The sequence below is a fragment of the Mustela erminea genome, chromosome 19 (assembly GCF_009829155.1).
Source record: "Mustela erminea isolate mMusErm1 chromosome 19, mMusErm1.Pri, whole genome shotgun sequence".
Lineage (NCBI taxonomy): Eukaryota > Metazoa > Chordata > Mammalia > Carnivora > Mustelidae > Mustela > Mustela erminea.
In genome coordinates this window covers 12,693,248-12,720,779 of record NC_045632.1, presented here as the reverse complement: position 1 = coordinate 12,720,779, position 27,532 = coordinate 12,693,248, and the positions used below count along the sequence as shown (strand labels likewise).

The window sequence follows — 27,532 nt, the reverse complement described above, 5'->3', positions numbered from 1 at the left end:
GACTTTAAGTTAGTCAAGCAATTGAAGGAAGCAGTTATGCAGTATCAAGCGGCTTTTACGATCTCCTTAGTGGAGTCTATAGCAGGAATGAACTTAATTCCAGAAGCCTGGGGGAATCTAGCAAGGGCCGCACTTTCCAGGGGACAATACCTGGTATGGAAGACAGCATGGTAAGAACAGTCTCAAGATGTTGCTTGGCACAACGCCGCAGCCGGTAACCTGCAGTGGAATTTAGACATGCTTATGGGCATGGGACCCTATGTGGGCAGGAATGAGCAATTACAGTATAACCCTGCAGTATACTTACAAATTGCAGCCTCTGCAACCAAAGCGTGGAAAACACTTCAGGGTAGTGGGGACTTACAAGCTCAGTTATCTAAGGTAATACAAGGATCAAATGAAGCGTATGCTGATTTTGTTGCAAGGTTGATGCAAACGGCTGGAAGGATCTTTGGTGATGCAGACACTGCTATGCCTCTAATTAAACAGCTGGCTTATGAACAGGCCAATAAATGGTGCAAAGAGGCTATCAGACCATGGAAAGCTAAGGATTTAAGTACATATATCAACATTAATGACAGTGTTATACAAGGGCAGGTGCTAGCGTCGGCCATTACCCAAGGTTTTCAAAGCATTCAAGGACCCCAATGTAGAAATAATAAGGGAGGCACAGAGGGTTGTTATAAATGTGGAGCCCAAGGGCATTTCAAGCAGAAGTGCCCTGGAAACCAGGGCCCAAACCAAGTAACAAAACGACCTGGCTTGTGTCCTAGGTGTGGCAAAGGTGCTCATTGGGCCAACGAGTGTCGATCAGTGAGAGATACAAGGCAATCCTCTACCACCCAAAGACTCAAAAAATGAGAAGCGGGGCCCTTCACCCCAGGGCTCTCAAATGTATGGGGTGCTCCAACAAGTGGCACCCTCGCATTATCCGCCGACGAGCCCAGGCGGGCCACAAGAGGGAGCCCCAGATTGGACATCCATGCTACCACCAGACTGGTATTAACTCCTGAGATGGGTACCCAAATAGTAGAATCGGATTTCAAAGGCCCATTGCCTCAAGACACTGTGGGCCTCTTGTTAGGGCAAGCTGCATTAACAGGATTAACTGTTCATCCGGGGGTTATAGATGCTGATTACAAAGGAGTACTTAAATATTAGTGTCCTCCCCGCATGGCATTACAGCCATCAGCCCAGGTGATAAGATAGCACAGATCCTAGTATTGCTGAGCTGTCACAGACTCTTTAAAAGCTCAGGAAGATCACGAGAAGAGAGAGGGTTTGGATCAACTGGAGCACCACTAGCTTGCCTTACACTGGGGATGAACGATAGACCCTTCTACTCTTTATGGATCAAAAATAAAAAATTCATGGGCCTATTGGATACTGGAGCCGATCGCAGCCATCGTTAATGAGGTTGATTGGCTGAAAGAATGGGTCAACCTAGCCTACTCCCCAGGAAAAATTCTGCCATGGTATCCAAACGCCATTGCAAAAATTATACTGAAGGGTGTAAAACTCAGTGTCACAGCATTTGGCAGACAACCTGACATCATCCTCACTCCCTACACACAAGACCAATTAACCTGCTTAGCAGCATGTGATGACGATTGGGCTATAACCATGACCATTGTCACAGCAAAGTTCAACAATCATTGTCAGGGGCAACTATGTACGTAACCTGCAACGTGGCGCTTGCGCCTGCGGCCAGGCAGAGGATCTGCGCACCACCAAAAGAATGACTGGCTATGCCCAGAACAGGAAGACCGTGGACACTGCATGCTCTCTGTCGTACTAAGCGCTGATCATGCTTTCTTTCATGTGCACAGCTTGCTGATTGGAGGAAAGGGGGATATAAAAGGAAAAGATATCGGGGTGAAGGTATAATAATAAAGAGACTGATAAGCTTGTCACTCCTGGTCTCCTGGTCATTCTTGCTGGCGAGAGCAACAATCATTATCCTACAAGCCCATGGCTTCAATTTAGCTTAACCCATCCACTCATTTACCCTAGGGCAACTCGCCACAAACCACTCGATGGTGCTAAATTGGTTTTCACTGATGGATCCAAACATGGGGTGGTTGCTATAGTCACAAAGGAAAAAAATTGGACCTTCCTGTTTCAGAGCTCTTCCCCACAGGTCACAGAGCTACTTACCGTTACAAAAGCCTTTCAACTATTTCATCATGAACCCTTCAACCTTTTGTCAGATAGCAAATATGTTGTCTTGAAAATGCAGGTCATATAGTACCAAATCCTCTATTACCAAAGCCTTAAAAAACCTCCAAACAATAATATGTGACAGAAAAGCCCTCTTTTTTATAGGTCATATCAGAGCAAATACAACTCTACCTGGTCCTCTAGCAGAAGATAACCGCACCGCGGATCTACTAACAAAAGAACAGTTTATCTTTACAATAGTTTGTCTTTACAACAAGCAAAACACTTTCACAAACTTTCACATAAATGCACTCACACTCAGATTAAAATTTAATATAACAAAAGCTCAAGCCCGAGACATAGTTGTATCCTGTAAAAACTGTGTGACACTGCTTCCATCACCTTCCCTAGGAGTAAATCCACGCTGTTTACTGCCCAACCATATATGGCAAATGGATGTAACTCACATCCCTGAATTCGGCAAACTCAAATATGTACATGTCTCGGTAGATACCTGCTCGGGGGTCATTTTTGCCTCTATCCATACAGGAGAAAAAACCAAAGACGTTATTTCCCACTGTCTTCAAGCCTTCGCCACTTGGGGTAGGCCCTGCATATACTTCACAATCATTCCGCAGTTTCCTTGCCCAACTAGGTATTACCTTAAATCACGGTATTCCCTACAACCCTCAAGGACAAGCTATAGTAGAACGCGCCCACTTGACCCTCAAACAAGCTTTTTTTTTTTTTTTTTTTAAAGATTTTATTTATTTATTTGACAGAGAGATCACAAGTCGGCGGAGAGTCAGGCAGAGAGAGAGAGAGAAGCAGGCTCCCGCTGAGCAAAGAGCCCGATGCGGGGCTCGATCCCAGGACACTGAGATCATGACCTGAGCCGAAGGCAGCGGCTTAATCCACTGAGCCACCCAGGCGCCCCTCAAACAAGCTCTTTTAAAACAAAAAGGGGGAATAGGGGACACGTTTTGGTCCCCTAAAGACGATTCTATTTATTTTAAATTTTTTAACACTTGATAAAAATGGACATGCAGCAGCTGAGAGACATTCAGCACATACCAACTCCTCCCCCAAGCCTTTAATCCTTTGGAAGGATATTCTTACTGGACAGTCTGTTTGTGTTTTTCCACAGGACAAGGATTTGGATTCCTGAGCGGTTAACCCGACAAGCCCCAGACCCTGAAGATGGCGCTGAAGAAGATGCCACTGATACTACTGATATGGGGAGAATTAACACTCCACCTCCCGCCAATAGCAACCTGTGAATTGTGGGCAATCCTTAAAGCCTGGCCCTACCCTTTGCCAGTTACTAACTTCTCATTAATATTCCCTCCATTTTTCACAACTAACCAAACATTAGGACTGCCTACTGTACACAATTAGCCCGACATCGCGTCTTAGAATCATACCTTCTATCTGCCAGAACTTTATGATTTACTATTACCTTAGACATGAACCAAACATCACCCCCATGTATCCAATTGAGTAATCAAACACTCGGACATTTTCAGCCATATAATCACACTGCCGTTAAAGGTAATGTTACCGTCTTACAGGGTCTTACCCCCATCAAACCCCCAAATGCTACAGGGCCCTATCAACCTGTTACGTTACCTTGCTGTAAACAAACAAGATCCTGGCCCCCTGAATGGTCTGGATGCCAAAACACTCTTCAATCAGTATTTCTCACTGAAACTCATGATTATACTTTTACACCAAAGTTTCCTACTATTAAAAATGAGACTTTCCACAGATACAATTATACATACCAGAATCCCAAGCTAAGCAACCCCTCTTCACCTTTTGAGGCTTGGTTGCTTTGCAATACCTTAGGAGCATGCTCTGATATCTCACCCATGTCTATGCTTAAAGGCGGGGTTCTCTTATCAAAATATAACAGTACGATTCGAAACGACAGTGCACGTGAACAAATGCAATCAAAATATGACCTTCCCCCCAACGCCTGTTTGCACAGCCCCTCTTCTTTTCCTCCTCTTTAATGGCAGCAATCTCCATGATGATCGTCTCAATTGCTCAAATGACAATTGCTCCTTATCCCAATGCTGGAACAGTACCAACTTTCACTCTGCTGTTGTCATGCATATTCCCACTAACATTCCAGTCCCTGTTTCTATTACAGATGATGTATCCATAGTTCTTCTCTCACGAGAGACTTCGGAATCACTGCTACCATAATAGCTGCTGTTGCAGCCTCCACTGCGGCAGCTACAGCTGCCGCCATGGCATTGGCCACTGCGGTACCAATAGCAGAGACCTTAAATACTTTAGCTGAGGGTACCGCAGCTGCCTTACAAATGCAGTCGCAGTTGAATGCCCACCTTAAGGCTGGTTTATTAATTCTCAATCAACGAGTGGACCTACTGCAAGAACAAGTAGACATCCTGGCAGATATTATGAGTGTTGGTTGCGTCGTTCCCTACCCTGCCCTTTGTGTTACCCCTGTAAAATTCTCTCAATTTAATAAGGCCAGGAATTCCTCCCAACAGCTCTCCCAGTATTTGCAGGGTGCTTGGTCTGACGATTTTCAAAATTTCACATGAATCCTTCTGGCTGAGATAACTCGAGTAAATAGTACGTGTGTGACACCAGCTTCCCTCCCAGAGCTATTTCAAACATCCAGCAATATGTTCCAGTTCACCAAACAATGGGCTGGCACAACTGGTCTTCTTTATCCTCCTTCTTGTTGGCATTCTGCTTCTATTCAGAAAAGTTTGCCAATGGAGAACACAGCAGCGAGAGCAGAGCCGAGCTATAGTACAAGCCCTTATGTCAATAGAGGCTGGGACATCTCCCCAGATATGGCTAAGCATGCTAGATCGGTAGTCAAAGACAGGTAAGATCAGTAGAGAAACATACCAACCTAAGACAGGACAGAGATCATTGATATCTTGTGTCTGATGACGGGTAAGGATGTTTTCTGCTACTGACGACCTAAGACAGGCACGATCTCTGCCATAAAACAAAAAAGGGGGAGATGTGGGAGATGTCGGGGACCGCCTCCGGCCGGGAAAGTCCCCGCCATTACAAGATGGCGCTTGGCTCACTGCCAGCAAAATACGCTGCAAGTAAACAACAAACGTTCTGGTGAAGCCCGCCTAAAGGAGGACATAGTCATTGGCTGTTTCAAATTTAATCAGCATAGTAACAGGACTCTCATTGGCTCTCCCCATTGCTTGGCCCCTTATTGGTCACCCTGCCGCATATAAGCTAAGGAAGTTGATGAAATAAACAGATGAAGCATTAACACCATACCAGGCTGATTGTCGTTCTTGCGGGCCGAGGGTGACATAGCTCTATCATTATGCACTGCCTTTACCTTAGATCATGACTCATGACTGTGGGGTCCTGGCGCCCAGGCCTGTGGTGGGAAGCCTGCTCCCTTTCCCACCCCCCACTTATTCTTCCCACTTATTCCTCCTTCTCGGTCATACTGAGGGCAGTTACCAACTGTTGCATCTTTGTTCAGTGCATGGCCCTGTAGTAACCAGCCCCATGAAAAGTACAATTTAAGTATGATGCAGGCCGATTAGGAATGGCCGCTTGTGTGGATCTCTGCAGTTCCCCTGGATAGGTAGGGGCTATGGGCCATAAAAATTACACTTCCTCTCCCTTAAGGTGTCTGGAGTTCTAGTTCTGCTTTTAAGTGGAGCAGCTGGCTCTAAAGGCCTCAAAATTTCTGCAAAAACCTTCCTATAAACCAGGCACAATCCACGATCCCAGGGAGGTATGGGGCATCCCAGCCCCAGTCTGCTGTACTGAAAGGGGTTCCAGGGAGACCAGTAATACCAAACAGGGTCATATGTGTCCTCCACTATGAAAAGAGGCTGATCCAAAAAATACAACTGTCCTCCAAGGAAAACCTCTAGACCCACAGAAAACCACAACATTTGGATTACAAGATTAGTGACTTATCCCAGAAGGCCTGGGGGCAAAAAAACTAGACATTTGGTGCCATGATACCATCCATCTACCCCCGCTAATGCCTATGAAGTTGGGACACGTGCAGATACAGGTGAGGAACAGCATCACCGCCCAGGGTGCCGCATGCTGCTGTGTTAAATAGTCCAGCTCATTCTCCACCTCTGTTGTAAGGCCTTTCTCCCGGATGAACTTTGTGGTGTCAAATGAGATTAGACCTCCAGCCGAAGGCTTTCCCACATTCGGTGCACTGGTAAGGGTGGGTTGAGCTGTGCACTTGCTGGGGGGTGCATCAGAGTAGACTTGTGGCTGAAGCCTTCATCACAGCTGCCGCCGCATTCACGAGGACTTTCCGTTGTGTGCTCTGGCTAGAGAATTGTCTGCCTCCACTGCACTCATAGGGTTTGTCTGCGCTATGAACTCTCTGGTGTTGAGTGAGGCCAAAACTTTGGCTGAAGACTTTCCCACAGTCGCTGCACTTGTACGGTCTTACTCCGCTGTGAACTCTCTGGTGCTTGATGAGGGTGGAGCTTTGGCTGAAGAGTTTCCCACAGTCGCTACATTCATAAGGCTTTTCACCAGTGTGAATTCTCTGGTGCTTGATGAGGCTGGGACTTTGGTTGAAGAATTTCCCACACTCACTGCACTCATAAGGCCTTGTTCCCGTGTGCACTCTCCGGTGTTTAATTAGGTTGGAGTTGGAGGTGAAGAATTTCCCACACTCCCCACATTTGTAAGGCCGTGCCCCAGTGTGAATTCTCTCGTGTTCACTAAGGCTGGAGCTCTGGCTGAAGAATTTCCCACAGTGGCTGCATTCGTAAGGCCTCTCTCCAGTGTGAATCCTCTGGTGGCGCACCAGCGTGGGTTTGTTACTGAAGGCTTTGCTGCACTCGCTGCATTCATAAGGCCGCTCCCCGGTGTGCACTCTCCGGTGCTGGACAAGTATGTGTTTGTAGCTGAAGGATTTCCCACACTCAACACACTCATAAGGCCGCTCTCCGGTGTGCACTCTCTGGTGCTGAGCAAGTCTGTATTTGCGACAGAAGGCTTTCCCGCAGTCACTGCACTGGTAGTCCATGCAGTCAGTGGTCTTAGGGGGTGTCTCCTGGCTGTGAAGGAGCTGGTGTTGGAGAAGGCCTGAGTTAGCACGGAAGGGCTTCCCTGATGTGTGGGTGGCACAGCTTTGCAAGTTCCTTCTGAGGGGCTGCCCCACACTGTGCCGCTTCGGATGCTGGTGAACATGCCCCTGCGTCCCACAGGCGGTCTGGCCAGGGTTTGTGTCCAGGCTACAGTCCTGGGCGTAGGCCTTCTGTGACCTTCCTCCAGACACGTTCTGCTCAGAGGGTGCTGCCGCCTCCAGTGCTCCCTGGCCGCCACCTGTAAGCAGAGAACAGTGAGGAGCTCTGTGAGGAGGAAGCCAGCCCACCCCAAATGTGCATCTGACAGTGGAACGAGCAAGGGCAGGGAGGAGGTAGTTTGAAAGACAGGGCTGTGTCAAAGGGAGGGCTCACCATGGCCAAGACACACAGATGGGGTGTACCACGGGGAGGAGGGGCTGTGTCCACGACTCCCTTCTGTGGAAAGGTGTTTGTGCCAGAGCCTTGTACACCCGTGTTCCAGCATTAGTGGAAGGGTTCGGTGGTACATAAGCCTGCCGGTGCTGCAGAGCCCGGGGGGTGGGGGAAGATCTACTCCCAGGTCTTTTCTTAGAGGAAAAATGACAAGTGGGCAAACTCATGTCAAGAAAGGGGAGGAGCCTCTGACCTCGGCACCTAACACTGTTGAGCCTGGGACATGACATGTTCCTGGTAGGATTCCCAGCTACAGATCACGTCCTCCCCCATCTGGAATCATGTCCACTTTGTCATGTATGCAGTGCTCTCCCAGCTTCAGATGGACAACATGGCATCTAGAAGATGCAGGCCTTTAAGGGAAAGACAGGACGGGTCCATGGAAACCTTTCCTCAAAGAGCTTCAGACCAAGGAGTGTTAGAGCAATTTGTGAGAGGAGGTACAGTATGTGTGCCTCAGCCCCTGGACCTTGGGGTTGGGAGGAGGGGCCTTACCCAGTGAGGCAATGAGTGCAAAGACCTCCAGCATCACATCGCGGTACAAGTGTTTCTGAGCCTTATTAAGAAATCGCCACTCCTCCTGGGAAAAGTACACAGCCACGTCCTCAAAGGTCACAGAGCTCTGTGAGGAGTAACGATAGTTACAACCAGACGCAGTCTCTCTCATCCCACATTCATTCCCCTCCTCCCTTCCCTGCTCATTATCTGCCCTAGTTCTGCAGCCTAAGCACTGGTACCCGGAGGAACAAAGAGGAAGGTGGTCAGATGCTGCCTGAAAGGCAGGACCTCCATGCCTCTCCTGCATGACATCCAACACTCCCCAGGATCTTGCCTCCCACACATAACCATGCTGGGCCCAGCATTTTCTGACTCCTACTCACCAGATCTGACACCTCCACGGTATGTTTACTCCCCACCCACTACTTGGCCCATAAAAGTGACTTTTTTTAAAAGACCCTATTTATCTATCTGACAGAGAGGGAGCCTGAAAGACCCTATTTATCCATTTGACAGAGAGGGAACAGGCTCCTCACTTGAGCGGAGAGCCCGACATGGGGCTTGAGATCATGACCAGAGCCAGTGACTTTTATCAGTGTGTGGCATCTAGAAGTTCCTGCCATGTGCAGTAATAGATGCCAACCTCCCATGACCCCACACAGAAGGGGCTTCTCCACCTTTGTTCCTGGCTTAGACCACATGCAGATCACACCCAGATCTCAATAACCTTGGTCACACTCCGCCTCTGTATTCGACATTTTATGTCTCTGTGCCACTGCACCAGGTATATATGTCCTAACAACACTTTATGTGAGGTGATCTTGAGAGATCCTGAGAGAACCACCACAAAAACCTGGTATTAGGTACCAGTGTGACTTCACCAACTCACCTCCATTATTGCTCTGGTCTCATTCACGCCCATGAAAATCTGGTTACCTGCTGGACTTTCCCCTCCCCCTACCTCCCTCTACATTTCTGTTTACAGCTACTCTTGTCTGGTCATCTCTGTGCCATCTACCCTCCACAGCTCTCCTTCCTTGTCCCCCAGTGGCAATGCCATAATCCAAACATGCCTCCTCCTGTATCAGATCCTCAGTTCTATTTTGGGATACACACCATAGTTCTATTTTGGGATACACACCACATGCCACAGTGTGAACGTCTTGAGGACTATATGCCCAGCTGTCCATTTGTCCCCCATACTTGGGAATCTCTGAATTCTCTGAGACTCAATATGGTCAAAACCTAATTCCTTGATATTCTCACCAAAAATATGGAGTTATCTGTGACCTGGAGAGGCCCTACTTTAAAAAAAACAAATCCAGGGGCACCTGGGTGGCTCAGTGGGTTAAAGCCTCTGCCTTCAGCTCAGGTCATGATTCAGGATCCTGGGATAAAGCCCCACATCAGGCTCTCTGCTCAGCAGGGAGCCTGCTTCCTCTTCTCTCTCTGCCTGCCTGTCTGCCTACTTGTGATCTCTGTCAAGTAAATAAATAAAATTAAAACAAACAAACAAACAAAAAATCCAGGGGCACCTGGGAAACTCAGCCAATTAGGCATCTGCCTTCAGCACAGGTCCTGATCCACGAGTTCCAGGATCAAGCACGGCATCAGGCTCCCTGCTCAAGGGGGGAGTCTGCTTCTCCCTTTGACCCTGCCCTTTCTGGGGTGTATACTCTCTCTCTCACAAATAAATCGTTAAACAAATCGAGGGGCACCTGGGTGGCTCAGTCAGTTAGGCACCAGCCTTCAGCTCAGGTCATGATCTCAGGGTCCTGGGATCAGTGAAGTCTATTTCTCCCCCTCCTTGTGTGTTCTCTCATTCTCTCAAATAAATCCTACTTCCAGATCTACCACTGTACCAGCCTTAGTAATGATCTTTCCCGGGCTGTGGCATATTCTATCTCCTCTGCTCCAGAACTGTGTGGCTGCTACTCTGACTCGGTTCCTTGCCCTCTGTTCTCAGCAGACATAACAGCGATGTATGAGACCTAGAACAGTCCAGTCAATACTGAAACCTGAGACAACCTTTCACATCTCACCCTGCTGCTTGCCAAAAGTGGGACTCTCTCTCCATATAACCTCTGACGCGGGCTTAAGGGCTTATCTAGAGTCTCTAGACACCAAAGGCAGGACGAGTGGCAGCAAGAGTTCCAGGACACCTGACACTCACCGGTGCAGGGTCCATAAGTGCATCTGCTGAAAGCAGAACCTGCAGGAAGAGCAGGGCCACGTTAATTTAATTCAAATCAGGGACACAGACAATATGAAACACTTAATAATTTCAGGTAAAGATGAAAGCTGAAGAGGATAAAGAAAGTATTTATACCAGAAAGTAGAATGTGTTACGGTTATGCCAAAAGCATGTGTGCATTCTCAGGTATGTCCTTCCAAAGTGGGAAAAGGGAGTATAGAGCCTGTCGGGGTTGGGTTGTGTTTGGGTAACGTCCCTTAGGCGAATGAGCAGCAAGAATAAAGGATATAAGGTAAGTCCATGTTTATGTGTGGGTGTGCTTCTGACCCTTCTGTTTTATTCCTTATGATTCTGATTCTTCTTATGCCAAAAATGCGTTCCTCTCTTCCTATACTTCCTGGTTGCCCCTAATAACTGTTTAGATATGTGACTCCTTAATCTTCTTTTCCAAGTTTTTCAATAAATGTGCAGAAAAATATTGCGAATATATTCTCCCCCAGGGCAGACAACTAAACCCACTCCTAGAGTCTGGACTGTGCCTCAAAACTAATCTCTCCGCAGAGGTTGTTGGAGTCTTGGCATCCCGCAGTTCAACGCAGCAAAGGTGCTTTGGCCTCCTGCAGTTCAGCACAGCTGCATTTCTGTTTCAGCTTCAGAGAAAGGAAACAAGCTAGGACCTAACCTTTGCTCCATCCTCATTATGTAAAGTTATTTACTTTGAGGCATTACTTTCTATCCTTACAATGATTAAACTTCTGCCTATGTTAGCAAAGCAGCTTACCTGAAGTATCCTATCATCATTTTCTCTTGTAGTGGTACCAGAGGATGATGAAGGAATACAACCACTTAAAAAACAAAAATCTTGTGGGTGTAGAGTATAAAAGTTTACGGTAATTTTAAGTGTGTGTTCACAAAGATAAAATTAGTAACATGGCACACAGATTTATCAGGAAGTGAAAACAGTTAAGTACAGTAATTTTAACAAATCTTAATCACAACTTAAGAAAACTGCATTAATATACACAAAGAATCTCAAAAAAAAAAAGCCAAAGAAAATATACATAAAGGGTAAAATTAAAGAGAAAAGACAAATCTTGACAATATCCATAAGAAGGAGTACCCAAAACATCGTGGAGAAAAGATATCATAACAAACTGGAGCCAGGAAACTGAAACCCAACACTACTAAAAGATTCACAACAACCAAAGCCAAAACCTTTGCTTAATACATGTTATTAAAGGATGCCAGGGGGCACCTGTGTGGCTCAATCCATTAAGCATCTGACTCTTGGTTTCAGCTTAGGTCATGATGTAAGGGCTGTGATATCAGTCCCACGTGAGGATGCTTGGGATTCTTGCCCTCTCTCCCTCTTTCACCCCTCTCCCCCCACTTCACACTCTCTAAAACAAGTAAGTAAATAAATACATACATCTTTTTAACAAAGGATGCCAGGATGCGAAGAAATATTCAAAGGAAAAAAAGAAGAGATTGAGGCAACAAAACAGGAACAGCCTGTATTTCATCATAAAAATGCATGTTTTGGGGGGCACCTGGGTGGCTCAGTGGGTTAAAGCCTCTGCCTTCAGCTCAGGTCATGATCCCAGTGTCCTGGGATCGAGCCCCGCATCGGGCTCTCTGCTCAGCGGGAAGCCTGCTTCCTCCTCTCTCTCTGCCTGCCTCTCTACTTGTGATCTCTGTCTGTCAAATAAATAAATAAAATCTTAAAAAAAAATGCATGTTTTGGGACGCCTGGGTGGCTCAGTGGGTTAAGGCCTCTGCCTTCAGCTCAGGTCATGATCCCAGAGTCCTGGGATCCAGCCCCGCATGGGGCTCTCTGCTCAGCAGGGAGCCTACTTCCCCCCCTCTCTCTGCCTGTTTCTCTGCCTACTTGTGATCTTTGTCTGTCAAATAAAATCTTTTTAAAAAAATGCATACTTTGTGTTACTGCAAATATAAAAGGTCTACAAACTTTTGCTAAAATACCTGAGTATGCCAAGTGTTTTAGAACATACGAAGTTCTTTCTAAAGTGACAAGGTTACATAAGTAAGAATAAACATTAAACATCACTTTAGAATGCAAGAGTAATTGTTCCAAAAAACTAACACAGAATTAGGTTGAAAAAACTAGAGCTCAAAGTGGGGCACTCATGGGTCCTGATGCCTCAGTGGTGGTACAGAGCATGGAAACAGCAGCTTATAAAGTGTTCTGTGAGGGAAAAGTTTCAGGAGAATAGGAATTAATTCTTTATTTTATTAAAGATGTTATTTATTTGACAGATCACAAGTAGGCAGAGAGGCAAGCGGGGGGGGGGGGGGGGCGGAAGCAGGCTCGCTGCCGAGCAGACAGCCCAATGTCGGGCTATCCCAGGACCCTGAGATCATGACCTGAGCCAAAGGCAGAGGCTTAACCCACTGAGCTACCCAAGCGCCCCTCTAATTAGTTAATAAAAGAACAGATTTCTCAAACCCAAAAGCATCGCAGTAAAGAATCCTAGTACATTACAATGAAGGGCTTCTGCGATCGCAAAAACTGAAATGACAAGCCAGAGTTGAGCAAAAATTACACAAATTCTTGAATCCTCCATACTTGTTATAATAAATTATCTAAAATCTTAATATCTAACAAGTTGAAATCGTGTATGTAAACAATTCCATCAAGCACTTTTTAAAAATGCAAATGTCATGGTAATCATCAAAGCAAAACTTCGCAAGGCTGGACCTAGAAGCGGCCGCTGCGCGGCGCCCGCAGAACGGTGGAGATTCGTGGATATCGTGAGCGGCGGCAGGTATGCAGACTCGAAACATCTCTAAAGCCAGTTTCGCAAGATCCTGTGAATTCGCACGTAGACTCCCTGCGAGAATCCAGCCTTTCCAGGTGCGCTGGACCGTGGTGCACTCGCGGACCCGCACGCACGGCCGGAGCAGCAACGCTCGCCCGCGAGAAGGACTCCCCGCACGCCCGCGGTCACAGCACACAACGGCGCGGAGAAATGGGCAGACGCAGGAGCCGGAGGGCACCGTTCTCCTGTGACCTGACACACGGCGGTCCTTTCGGAGCGATTCAAGACGTGCGGAAACTACACCTCCACGACAGCCACTGATGCTTCCTAGAAACGCGCCCACAGGGACCCACACGTAGGGTTCCGGCGCTCCCTACAGCCCATTTCTGCGCGGCGCCCGCGCTCCCCGGCAGCGAGCAGTCAGGCCGGCAGCGTGGCCCTCAGCCCCACCGCCCGCTCCCGCCTGCGAACTCAGCAGCAGAGCCGTGCGCGGGGCCAGGAGCAAGAGCTGAACTGGTCCCGTGGCAGGCAGCCCAGCCAGCCCCCACCGCAGCGCTCTCGCTACCGCCCGCCCGACCCAACACGCACGCGCGGTAAAACCCACCGGCCGGCTCTTCACGGGGCGCAGCGACGACGCCAGAGTGATTGCAGCTGGTCACCTAACGGCGCACGTCCAGTCTGCGCGGATCCCTCTGGCAGGTCTTACCTCAACATCTGGAAGACCAGGCAAACGGCGGCCCCAAGAACAAAAGTACGAAATTCTAACACAGCCTGGGCTGGGCGAGCGCCCCGAGAAGCGCAGCACTCACCTGGGCGGAAAGGGGCGTGGCACCTCAGCCTTCAGCCCCGGCGACAGCTACGTTGAGTCTCGGAGCAACCGGCGCAGCCCGTCTCTCCTCCCGTTACCTCAGCACCCCCCTACTCCCCCCCCCCCCCAGGCAAGCCAAGGCTTCCGTCCGCAGGACAGAACCAGGTTTACGAGATGTCGTGGAGGCCAACGCTGGAATGCCCATCCAGATGCCGACCTCGGGGCGGGAAGTGCCTCTCCCTGAGCCCTCACTGGCCCAGCAAAGGGGACGCACAGCGCACTGCCTTCCGGGTAATGTAGTTCTGATGAAACCAGAGGGTCACCAAGGGTCTCCATTCTTGACCTCAGGGAAATTGTCTGGCGACATCAAGAAAGGCTCTGGGTAGGGATATCTGCAGGCTTTGAGGAAGGGGTGCGGCGGGGCTCCCAGCTTCTTGGGTCAACACCCAGATTTTCATGGAATGTAGTTTGTGCTGATCACAGAAATGTACTGAGACAGACATATGATTTCAGACGTTCCCCCAAACTACAAATGGTCACTCAGACACACAGTGCATCCACCCATTGCTGGGATCTAAAATACGTTCCTACTGCTTTTCAAGTACATTTTCGACTGTAACTTCATCAACTGCAGGAGTTTTTCCACTGGAAACAAGGTACAGGGGCTCAGTCCGTTAAGTATCTGACTTTGTATCTCAGGGTCCTGGGACTGGCCTGCCTCAGACTCCCAGCTCTGGGTGGGGGGTAATCTGCGTGACCCTCTCTCCCTACCCTCACTTGTGCTCACTCTCAAATCTCCCCCCCCGCCAAAAGTAGAGCTGGTGATTATATCCAACCTTCACTCCACTATTACATTTTTCTTAGATTCTAACACCTATCTGAAAAGAGAGGATGACTTTATCACAATGCGGGAAAGGGGCCTTATGAGACACAAAAACGGGCTGAGGAGAAACTGGACACCTCACACACACCAGTAACGTAAAATGGTGCCAACACTACGGAAAACAGTTCCTCAAAAAAATGACCGTATTACCTTATGGTCCAGCAATTCTACTTCTTGGGGGTATATGCAAAAATAATTGGCAAGCCAGGTGCTGAAGAAATCTTCTTTGAAAGTAAGGTGTTAGAAGAAATACTTGTATACTCGTGCCCATAGTAGCAATTATTCACCACAGCCAAAAGAGGCAGAAACAACTCAAGGTTTATGAACAGATGAATGGATAGAGAGAATAAATGGATAAAGAAAATGTGCCATACACATACAATGAAATACTGTTCAATCTTAAAGAAGAAGGAAATTCAGATTCACAAACAAGATACAGCATGGATTGGGTTCTGGGTTCAAGCCCCATGTCGGGCTCCCTGCTCAGCGGAGAGCCTGCTTCTCCCTCTCCCTGCCGCTTTGCCTACTTGTGCTCTCTCTCTCTCTCTGTCAAATAAGTAAAATTTAAAAAAAAAATACAGCATGGATGAACCCTGAGGAGGATGCTATGCTATATGAAATAGAACAGTGGTTTCAAGGGATCGGGGGCAGGAGAAAATGGCAAGTTGGGTACTGGATTTAAGTTTAACAAGATGAGAAGAGTCACAGATACCCACAGTAAAAGTGAATGTACTTCACATTCCTGAACCATACCCTTAAAAACAAGATAAGCTTCATATGATATGTATTTTAGCAGAACTTTTTTTAAATTGTTCTGCTAAAATACATATCATATTTGACGGAGAGTGAGAGAGGGAACCCAAGCATTGAGAGTGAGAGAGGGAGAAGCAGGTTTCCCTCTGAGCAGGGAGCCCAGTACAGGGCTTGATCCCAGGACCCTGGGATCACGACCTGAGCGGAAGACAACTGCTTAACTGAGCCACCCAGGCATGCCTTTTCCACAACTTTTAAAAGAAAACTATATATTGTTTTTTTCCAGTGCTAATTTAGAACACACTTTCAGCTGAAATCTTTCCCCTTCTGCTGTACTCATGAGTTCCCATTCTTCCCAGATGCTGAATGAGGTGGGAGTCTTGGCTAAAGAATTTCCCACATGCCGTGCATGCATCATGTCCTTACCCAGTGTGAATTCTCTGATGGTTAATGAAAGTGGTTTGTACCTAAACACTCCCCCACATTAGCTGCACTTGTGAAGTTTCCTCCAGCGTGCGTTTTCTGGTGACTGAAGAAGCCAGACTTTCTAACAAAGGCCTTGCTATATGCTGAACTCATAAAACCTTGGCCTGGGATATTTTGTGGGGAGCCATGCACTTGTGGATGGCAGTCACGTAGGTGACTAGGCCCAGGATAATGGGACTGTGAATGTTTAACCCAAGGAAAATGGGTGCGCTCGTGGACGACGCACGTTCAATGCCTGGAGTCACAAGGAGGGTATATGATTAACCTGTAGTTTTGGGGAAGGGCACAAGATCTGTAGAACAATAGAAACCTATGGAGTCACGTAGGTGCTCACGAGCATCTCACATGCTCATGGATAAGGTGACTAGTAGTCCTCCTGATTGGTGTTTAGGTGAATCGCGTGATATGGTGATTGGGCATTTGTAACTACTGATACTATAATAAGGGGCTTAATTTGAGGAGCGGGGTTCCCGGATCAAGATATGTAGAAGACTGACAATAAAGAAGTTTGCCACTCAACCTCGTCTGCGGGTCGTTCTTGCGGGTCGAGAGCGACATCTGGTGCCGAAGCCCGGGAACCCGACTCTGGACGTGGACCGAGGATTGGGGTAAGAGCAACGAGAAAGTTCACCCTAAAGGGCCCTAGGGTGACGAGCTAAAGTGCGCGCCTATTTCCTGTCTTTAGACGGGGGTGAAGTCTCTGGGGACTACTGTTAGTGGGCAATTTTTTAAGGTTCCTCAGAGGTGTAAGGGTTTCCAAAGATGGGAAACGAACTTGCCCGATATAAAATGGAAGGTCCATTGAGAGACCTTTTGAAAGCCCATGGCACTCCACTAAAGGCTAAGACTGCTCGCGCCTTCTTAAAAGAGGCCGGCGAAATTGCCCCTTGGTTCATAGAGGAAGGGCTTTTAAATGTGCCACAATGGAAACACCTGGGCGAGGATTTAAAACTCTGCCTCTCTACATCCCCGGGGACTCTCGCCGTGTGGTCCCTGGTGAAAGTATGTTTGCATTCCCCCCGAGAGCCCCTGCAGCGAGCAATACTACAGGGAGGGGAAGTTTTTTTGCAAGTGAAAGAAGAATCCCGTAAGGGCTCCTCCCGAGACCCTGACTCTGAAAGCGAAAGCTCAGAAGGGATGTCAGAAAGCGAGTTGCAGGAGCTAGGAAAGATAGAGGCAAACAACAAGAAGGAGGAATCTCCCGGTCTCCAGACAGACTTGGAAGCCATGAGGCAACGATTTGAGGATAAAGAGGCGGAATTGCAAAAACTATTAGGAGAGTTAAGAGTGCAGGGAGAAGTAATGGCGCAGCTGAGAGCAGGGGCGGAAGCCGCAGTTATGGCACAATCGAAATTAAAAACGAAAGTTACGCCGCTTCCGCATTCTAGCTCCACAGCGCCACCCCATGAGTGGCCCCCGCCTTATAAGCCCAGCTGCACCAAGACGTGCTATTGTTCGGGCTGCGCCGCGGAGAATTGGAGAGAGGTCCTTGGCCCGGGAAAAGGTTTTTTTCCAGTGTTAGAAGATCAGAATCATCAGAGGTACCACCAGCCACTAGATTTTAAGTTGGTGAAGCAGCTGAAGGAGGCAGTTAGCAGCTATGGGCCCCAAGCAGCCTTTACGGTCTCCCTTGTGGAGTCGCTGGGAACACTCTACCTCGCTCCCGAGGATTGGGCTAACTTAGCCAGGGCGGTTTTGAGTGGGGGGCAGTATCTAGAATGGAAAATCCAAAATCAGGACAATTGTCTGGACACAGCACGAAGAAATGCAGCCGCAGGTAACCCGCAATGGAATTTGGAAATGCTGACAGGCACGGGGCCATACCTCGGGGCCCAAGTGCAGAGTGCATACCCCCCTGCGGTGTATCAACAGATAGCCACGGCGGCCCTCAGGGCTTAGAAGACACTGAGAGGGGCAGGAGACTTGCAAGGCCAATTATCCAAACCCGACCCGGTGCTTAGATGGCACCGAGGTTCCCTTTGTGTTTTCCCACAGGATGCGCCTGCTCCACTCTGGGTGCCGGAGTGGAACCTGTGGAGGATGCTGCTAATGATGATGATAGCAACGACGACCGTCCTGCAACCTGTCCCCGTGAAGGCGGAGTCAGTTCAACTGTGGCCGAGACAAGAGACTGCCCAGCTTCAAGCCCTTCTTTAAATGGCTCAGCATAGAGTGCAATCTTCTCACCCTAACTCATGTTTGTTACTGACGCTTAAAACTTTAGATAATCGTCAGAAAAGCGGAGGGTCCTTTGTGGACTGAATATTATTTGCCAAGACCATTGGTCATCTCCCCGACGGGTATTGATTTTCCTATCACGGACTGGTCTAAGAATGATACACGAAGCTCTTACCATTATCAATATATTCCAGGAAGTATACTTACTACACAACAAGAAATGTTTCATCCTGACCTGTGGAAAGTGGTAGCCGCTATGGGACCTATTAATAATTCTAGAGCTATATCGGAATCGGGAAGTCTTACTTTTCGTACTTGTGTACCTAAACCATTTTTGCTTGTAATAGGGAGGGGGCAAGTGGTTAAGGATTATAGTCTCTATCACATAAGTTGTATTAATTGTAAGCTTTCTAATTGTGTGCCCGTTGATACGTATTTGGCATGATACTAATGTTAGTCTAGATCTTTTACAGTTACAACGAGAAATCACTACCATTGGGCATGCGCGATTAGATATATCTAATCCAGCAAAAATGGCTGGTCGTATTTTGACTACTTTAAAAGATGCTTTACAGGGATTTAACCCAGGAAATATTTTACATTATACCTTCTGGATTCTAGTAGGAATTTTGGGAATCATCTTATGTCTATTGCTTATAGGAGGAGGATTTCTAAAGGTCTGGTCCAACTTCAAAAAGAAAACATGTGCTCAGTTACATATGATACAATCAAAGCATAAGAAGAAAAATAATATAAAAGGTGCAGCATGAAGTAAAAATTATTAGAAGTATTGGAATAACCATGCTGCGATTTCTGCCTTTCCTTCTTTGATCATTAGTATATTAATATTGCTCTATTGCCCTCTGACTCCTGTTCCCTCCTCAGGCTATATGTCTACCACACGCGTGACAATTTTAACTCACGTATGTATGTGGGCTCTGGAGCTGGTACCTCTCCCCAAATATGGCTTAGTATGCTGGATCGGTAGCCAAAGACGGGTAAGACTGATCCCTCACCATAGCAACCTAAGACAGGGGCTCCTCGACCAGGGGGAGTACCCGATGACGGGTAAGCATGTGTGTTGAGGATTGGCAACCTAAGACAGGCACGATCCCTGCCATATATAAAAGAAAAGGGGGAGATGTGGGGAGCCATGCACTTGTGGATGGCAGTCACGTAGGTGACTAGGCCCAGGATAATGGGACTGTGAATGTTTAACCCAAGGAAAATGGGTGCGCTCGTGGACGACGCACGTTCAATGCCTGGAGTCACAAGGAGGGTATATGATTAACCTGTAGTTTTGGGGAAGGGCACAAGATCTGTAGAACAATAGAAACCTATGGAGTCACGTAGGTGCTCACGAGCATCTCACATGCTCATGGATAAGGTGACTAGTAGTCCTCCTGATTGGTGTTTAGGTGAATCGCGTGATATGGTGATTGGGCATTTGTAACTACTGATACTATAATAAGGGGCTTAATTTGAGGAGCGGGGTTCCCGGATCAAGATATGTAGAAGACTGACAATAAAGAAGTTTGCCACTCAACCTCGTCTGCGGGTCGTTCTTGCGGGTCGAGAGCGACATCATCTTTTACAGTTACAACGAGAAATCACTACCATTGGGCATGCGCGATTAGATATATCTAATCCAGCAAAAATGGCTGGTCGTATTTTGACTACTTTAAAAGATGCTTTACAGGGATTTAACCCAGGAAATATTTTACATTATACCTTCTGGATTCTAGTAGGAATTTTGGGAATCATCTTATGTCTATTGCTTATAGGAGGAGGATTTCTAAAGGTCTGGTCCAACTTCAAAAAGAAAACATGTGCTCAGTTACATATGATACAATCAAAGCATAAGAAGAAAAATAATATAAAAGGTGCAGCATGAAGTAAAAATTATTAGAAGTATTGGAATAACCATGCTGCGATCTGTGCCTTACCTTCTTTGATCATTAGTATATTAATATTGCTCTATTGCCCTCTGACTCCTGTTCCCTCCTCAGGTTATATGTCTACCACACGCGTGACAATTTTAACTCACGTATGTATGTGGGCTCTGGAGCTGGTACCTCCCCCCAAATATGGCTTAGTATGCTGGATCGGTAGCCAAAGACGGGTAAGACTGATCCCTCACCATAGCAACCTAAGACAGGGGCTCCTCGACCAGGGGGAGTACCCGATGACGGGTAAGCATGTGTGTTGAGGATTGGCAACCTAAGACAGGCACGATCCCTGCCATATATAAAAGAAAAGGGGGAGATGTGGGGAGCCATGCACTTGTGGATGGCAGTCACGTAGGTGACTAGGCCCAGGATAATGGGACTGTGAATGTTTAACCCAAGGAAAATGGGTGCGCTCGTGGACGACGCACGTTCAATGCCTGGAGTCACAAGGAGGGTATATGATTAACCTGTAGTTTTGGGAAGGGCACAAGATCTGTAGAACAATAGAAACCTATGGAGTCACGTAGGTGCTCACGAGCATCTCACATGCTCATGGATAAGGTCACTAGTAGTCCTTCTGATTGGTGTTTAGGTGAATCGCGTGATATGGTGATTGGGCATTTGTAACTACTGATACTATAATAAGGGGCTTAATTTGAGGAGCAGGGTTCCCGGATCAAGATATGTAGAAGACTGACAATAAAGAAGTTTGCCACTCAACCTCGTCTGCGGGTCGTTCTTGCGGGTCGTTCTTGCGGGTCGAGAGCGACAATATTTTGATGATAAGTCCACATTTTTGTGTAAAGATTTTTGTGTAAAGAATTCCCCCACATTTTATAATGCTGAAGGAGGTGGGACTTTCTGATGAAGGCCTTCCCACATTCACGACACAAAGGCCTCTCTCCAATGTGACTTCTCTGTTGTTTAAGGAGACGTGAGTTCTGTGTGAAAGATTTCCTGCATTCACCACACTCTTTCTACGCTACGAACTTCCCTGTGGCTAGTGAGTGTGGAGTTGTACCTACAGTTTCCCACGTGGGCTGCACTTAAACACTCTTTCTTCACTGGGATTGCTAAAATGGTTACTGAGGAGATGCCTGGGGGCTCAGTAGTTAAACAGCTGCCTTCAGCTCAGATCATGATCTCAGGGTCCTGGGATCGAGTCCCACAGCCGGCTCCTTGCTCAGCAGAGAGCCCCCATCTTCCCTCTAACTCTGCCTCCTGCTCTCCCTGCTTGTACTGTCAGTCAAAATAAGTGAATCTTTAAAAAAAAAAAAAAAAAAAGGACAGAAGAAGTCTTGATAAAATGTTTACTGAAGTTGTACTTAAAAAATGTCCCACTTCCACTACACTCTAAGGCCCTTTTGCAGCGTGACTTTCTTGGACTCTGTAAGCATGTCCTGTGGCTGAAGGCCTTCCCAGAGCACTGCACTTAAAACCATTCTGTCTGATTTCAAAGGCGTCTCCACTTGGTGTCCCTGTGTGGCTTCAACCCACTGTGAGTGGCTGGGAGCGGGGAGGGAGAAAGACTGTGGAGCCCTCTCCATCCTCCCTCCACACCAAGGTCTCTGCTAGATACGCTACATGGTCCAAATGAAGGGCTCCCCTCACTTTCCCTGAGGGAAAGTTTCTATTCTGCTTCTTTTGATGCTGCTGAAGTTTCCCCCACAAGTGTGTGGGCCTCGCTCAGGGCGTGTACCATCATGCTCAGCCCAGCGCAAAAGGTCCTTCCAGAGCAAGCTACATGGCTCCCAGGGCTGGGACTTCTGGGTGGGTGGGCCTGACTTTGGAGTCTTGACCTGTGACCCTCCTACAGAATCACCGTGCTCTGAAGGGGCCGCCTCGTCCTGGACTCCATGCCAGCAACCTGTAAGCAGACGAATGCTGGGAAATTGCCAGTTGAGTTCAGTGGCAGGAGGCAGCCCCCTTGGGAATGTGTCTCAGACATACCCAGGGATGAGGCCACAGGACTGCTGACAGGCGAGTAGGACTCAAGACAGGGAGAGGAAGGCTTGCAGTGCGGAGCTCAGCCTGGCAAGCCCCCGTGATGGTAGAGCCCTGACTCTGGGGAAGGACACGAGGGAGAGGAAGTGCGGGGAGAAGGCAGGCTCCCCAACCCCCTCCTCTGCAGGTGACTTTCAACCAGACCGTAGCTGCTGGGGACCGCTGAACACTGACAAAAGACTGGGTCCAGACGCAGAAATGGGTGATTACAACACAGTGGCCGGTGTTCAGAGACTATCTAAGGATATGTGCAGCCCTCCAAGGAAGCAGTGGAAGGCCAAAGACAAGAGCCCAAAGTCAGAGCGGAAATACTAGTGGGAAAGAAAAGGTAAAAATGAGGTGTGGCCACTGTCCTAGGCATCACACGATGGTGGACACAGGACAGAAGCTCTGCATGAGGGTCATATTCCTTTGAGCTTCTCCTGATGTTCCAGAAGTGATGTCCCCCCTGTCTGGTACCCAGGGGCCTCCTATTGGTCAATGTGAGAAACCAGCCGGGCCTGGAAGAGGCCAGTCCAGTCCTCAGGGAAAGGCAGGGAAAGGGAGTGGCCAGCACCTCACATCCAAATCCCACATTCTAAATTTACAATGCCTTCAGAGGAAGGTCTTCAAAAAAAAACTCAGTGGTCCCTACGTGCGGTGACCAGATCAGTGCCTGCAGTCACTGGCACAAGCAGGCCCCAAAGTATGTTAGCAAAAGGGCTGGGAAGGCCTGGGGGCGCAGGCGCTCCAAGCATGGACAGGCACCTGACCAGGGATGGCTGACACAACGGCCCTGGCCACACTGGAGGCATTTCTTCGGCCTGCTAACATGCCAGTCTGCACAGAGCCCAGGCGGTACACCGCAGATGCTACCAGCACCCCCTCTGCCCCAGTCCTGCATCAGCACACCCAAGTCCCCCCGCACTGGAGAGCAGCTCTCATTGTCACGTGTCCCCACCTAACTCTGTGTTGCTTGAGCTCAACTGCAGAGGCATCTGTGAGGATGTGACGATCTCATAAGCAATCCTGACCTCCTCTCACCACTGGACCTTCATTCAAAGCCTCAGACAAGCAAAGCTTCCGGCTGGCCCCATTTCCCTCAACGAATCTACCAGCCTGAATGAAAGGGTCCCAGCAAAGATCATCAGGAAACCTCGCTGCATCCACCGAAGGATGATGGGCCCTGTCCTGCCCTGGTGTCCGGCCTTCCCTGCGGAGGCACCTCAGCATCCATCTTATGTCCACTCAGGCAGCTTTATGACCTCCACCCTTCACCTCACAGGCGCACACCCCCAACACCACTGTCCAGGTGCCCACCTGACACACAGACTTACCCTCTCCTTCCCTTGTCGCTGGTGCGCTGCCACCATAATATAAAGATGCTTCCTCTGAAATCAGACCCACAGCTTTACTGGGGTCCACACAAGAATTATATTGTGGGGGGCGCCTGGGTGGCTCAGTGGGTTAAGCCTCTGCCTTTGGCTCAGGTCATGGTCTCAGGGTCCTGGGATCAAGCCCTGCATCGGGCTCTCTGCTCGGCAGGGAGCCTGCTCTCCGACCCCCCCGCCCCGGCCTACTTGTGATAGCTGTCAAATACATAAATAAAATCTTAAAAAAAAAAAAAAGAATTATATTGTGGTTGTTGCCAATCTGAACACCTCCACTGGACTCCAAATCTGGGGCTCCAACAGCCAAGTGGACACATCCCACATCCACTCAAAAGACTCGAACATTTCTGATGTAGCCAAGAACATACTCTTTACATTTCCTCTGAAAATCCCTTCTGGCCGTGATCATATAGTGGTTAGTACTCTGTGTTGTGAAAATCCCTTCTGGGGTGCTTGGGTGGCTCAGTTGTTAAGCCTCTGCCTTCGACTCAGGTCCTGATCTAAGGGTCCTGGGATTGAGCCCCACATTGGGTTCTCTGCTCGGTGGGGAGCCTGCTTCCCCCTCTCTCTCTGCCTGCCTCTCTGCTTACTTGTGATCTGTCAAATAAATAAATAAATCTTAAAAAAAAGAAAAAAAAAAAAAGGAACATCACCATTCCCTATAGACAGTTACCTAAACCACTGGGGTGAAAATTAGGGTGGGGAGGAGCCTGGGACATCTGCTACTCATTGGTGCAGGGTCCAGAAGCATTTCTGCCACCGCCACAGGACCCTGTGGAAGGATGGAGGCCATGAGAAATGGGAACCACGGCAGGATCCAACAAGCAGGTCCAAAATGAGCTCCTTGGGCCTCAGTGCTGCCTCTTACTAGCTGTGGGACTCTGGAAAGACTGACGCTTCCTGAGTGTCAGTGCGCTTATTCCATAAAATGGGAAGAAGACTGTTTTCCACCTCGTAGGGCTGACACTGATACCACACTTACATAGGACACGCTGTAGACCGGCTATCTCTAGTCCACAGCAGCCATGGTTCTGTGTTCTCAGTGCAAGTGAAGTGTGGGGCCTTAAAAACTTGATTGTGTATTCCTCCCACTTTTTAAGGGTTTAAGAGGATGTGATACACAAACTTACATAATAAGCCAATACTGAAAGGTAAGTTAACATTTAAACCAATCATTAAGTATTTGGATAAATTTAAGTAATTCAGTGTGTTCCTTTCTAACTGCCTGCCTGTGTGTACATATTTGGAGAGTGGCTGTTTCATGTTCAATTCAGTAACTGTCTCATACATTCTTAAGTTAAAGGGAGGCACTGACACTACTAGTCCTTAAACTACAGTCCTCCGAAGACAGCATGCAGGGAGCCCCTTACAGAACGGTGGATGGGAGGTGAGGCAGCAGGGCCCCGACCAGCTGCTCTAAGGAGAAGCTACACCAACTCATACCTCAGTCTCCATGACAAGCCAGCGCCTTACCTCACCTAGACCTCCCTTTTTACAAACAGGCCAGAATTCATCCCACACCAGGACTGCTCCCCTCAGAGAGAGCATCAGGAATATGTGCCCACCTGTACCCTGCCCTCTGGTTTCAGGCCTCTCAAACCTCACTACAGAGCCCATCTGAAAGAACAATCTTAAGGATCTCCTTCTCTAAAGGCCCCTGGGGGCTCAGTCAGTTCAGTGTCCAGCTCCTGATTTTGGCTCAGGTCATGATCTCAGGGTCCTGGGATTGAGACCCACATCAGGCTCCATGCTGGGCATGAAGCCTGCTTAAGATTCTCTCTCCGTCTTCTCCTCCGTCCTCTTAACAAAACAAAACAAACAAAAAACCAAACTTCAGATGGTCTTTCACTTCTCTCCTTTTACTCAGACTGGATGCAGTAGGAAACCCTACTGACTCTATCTTTACGATCTAGCCGAACTCCCATCACATCTCTGCTCTAGGACTGCAACGGTCTAGCCCCACCACAAATTCTCCTGGATCTATCACAGTGTCCTCCTTAGGGGTATCCCTGTCTCCATTTCCTACCTATTATTCAACCATTTTAAACTTCAAATTTGGATATGCGCCTAACATTAGGTCCCTGGAACCAATTCCAAGAAGTCTCTGTGTGTGTGTGTGTGTGTGTGTGTGTAGCAGGGGGTTGGGGGAGAGTTCCCTGGGCCTCCTCACACAATACCAAGCAATGTAAAAGGAAAAAAAATTTATTTATTTGAAGGGGTGGTGAGGAGCAGAGGGAGACACAGTCTTAAGCAGACTGTGCTGAGCGCACAGCCTGAGGCAGGACTCGATCTTATGACCCGGAGATCAGGACCCTAGTCAAAACCAAGAGTGGGACGCTTAGCTGACTGCTCCCCACGGGAGCGGGGGGCGGGGCGGGGGGGCACAAGCAATTCTTAAAAGCCAGCAAGATGTCCAAGCAGCCAATTCAATTCTGACACGATGAGGAAACAGCATCAGAATCACAGGTTAAAGGACGAATGCACCCCCACGTCAATCCCAATCCCCTGCCATTTCAGACGCCATGTGCAAGCCAGGCGGTTACTTGTGCTTCTCACTGGTTAAAAATCAAAGGTTCTCAAGATCCCCTCCGCAGGTTTAACTGATCTGCTGGAATGGCTCACAGAACTCAGAAAACCTTTTTCTTGCTAGATCATCAGTTCATCATGAGAGGAAATAACTTGGCAACGGGCAAGCAGAAGAGATGCATATGGCCAGGTACGAAGACGGCGCAGAGCGTCCATACTCTCTCCAGGTGCACCACTCTCCTTAAATGTCCCTGTGCACCAGCATGGAAGCTCTGAGCCGTGTCCTTTAGGTTTTTAGGGAGGCTGCATTACAGGCACGGTAGGTTCAGTCAGTGGCTGCTGGCTATTGGTTCAACTTCCAGCCCACCTCCCTTCCCCCAAGGTGGGGGGAAATAGGAGGTGGGAGGGGAGGAACTAAAATTTCCAAATGTCTAATCGTATGGTTGGTCTCCCCTCCCCCCAACCCACGCCCAACTAACTTAAGTACTTCCAAAAGTCACCGCAGTCACCGAACACAGACAACTTCATCACCGACAACACTTGGGAAATTCCAGTTTCTGGAAACTGTGAGTCGAGAACCATGGACCAAGACCAGCTATATATGAGAAATATCTTTTGGTCATCTTAATCAACAAATATGTATTTTTATAAGCCACCATCGGGGCCCTCCCATCCCCGCCCCTTCCGACCTTCAGCGGACCCGCTGCCTACGCCGCCACTGCAGGAGGCACTCCGCCTCGGCCTCCGCTCCCCGCACCCGCGAGAGGCCCGCCCCACCCCCCACTCCCGGCCCCGACTCAGGAGCACCTGCCGGGCCCTCCCCAGCCACGCCCCACCGCACAGACGGAGCCGGGACCGCACGCTGGGGCGCCCTCTGCTCCCGCCCCGCCGGCCCGGCTGCGGGGAGCTGCGAGGGCGCCCCTCCATCCGACTGCAGCGCTCGGGGCGGGGGACCCCGGGGTCGCAGCACCCACCTGAGCCGGCTTCCTCGGCGCGGACTCCGCCAACGACCGGCGGGAGGAGCGGGGCGGGGAGCGGCGGGCGACCGAGCGGGGACAGAAGAGCCTCGCAGCGGCCTCCGCGGCGGGAATGACGCCTCTTCCGACACTTTCCTTCCACTCCCAACTAACCCGTAGTTCCCCGCGCGCTACACCAGCCAAACCCTCCGGCTACGCGAAGGGGCCCGTCGCCTGAGGACACCGCCGGAAGTCCCGCCTCACATGCGCATCCGCAGGAAAAGGGCGACATGCTGCGTTCTCATTGGCTCAGCGCCCCACCGGGCTTGCCGCAGAGCCTTCCAGAGGAATGTGTCGTTCCCACGCACCACCCACCCTACCTGGGAGCCGGGTCCTTCCTAACTTGGGTGAGGGAGGCCGAAGGACAACGTGCAGGTGCACCGGGAAGTGGGCTCCTAAGAT

At 48.9% G+C, this 27,532-nt stretch overlaps 1 protein-coding gene across 7 annotated transcripts; it reads right to left on the bottom strand.

Annotated features, from left to right (window-relative positions):
* Positions 1-5,383: 5,383 nt before the first annotated feature.
* LOC116579398 (zinc finger protein 419-like) lies at positions 5,384-27,323 on the bottom strand. 7 transcript variants are annotated; one of them, XM_032324793.1, is made up of 4 exons: positions 27,089-27,323; positions 10,357-10,395; positions 8,181-8,307; positions 5,384-7,491 (listed from the first exon to the last, which is right to left on the bottom strand). In XM_032324793.1, the coding sequence occupies exons 2-4, from the start codon at positions 10,369-10,371 to the stop codon at positions 6,407-6,409; spliced, it is 1,227 nt and encodes a 408-aa protein (XP_032180684.1). In that variant the 5' UTR covers positions 10,372-10,395; positions 27,089-27,323; the 3' UTR covers positions 5,384-6,406. The 7 variants fall into 7 exon arrangements, with proteins under 7 accessions (XP_032180684.1, XP_032180688.1, XP_032180686.1 ...); XM_032324797.1 differs by having other exon boundaries at positions 10,226-10,395; positions 27,089-27,322; XM_032324795.1 differs by lacking the exon at positions 10,357-10,395 and having other exon boundaries at positions 27,089-27,322.
* Positions 27,324-27,532: the final 209 nt, after the last annotated feature.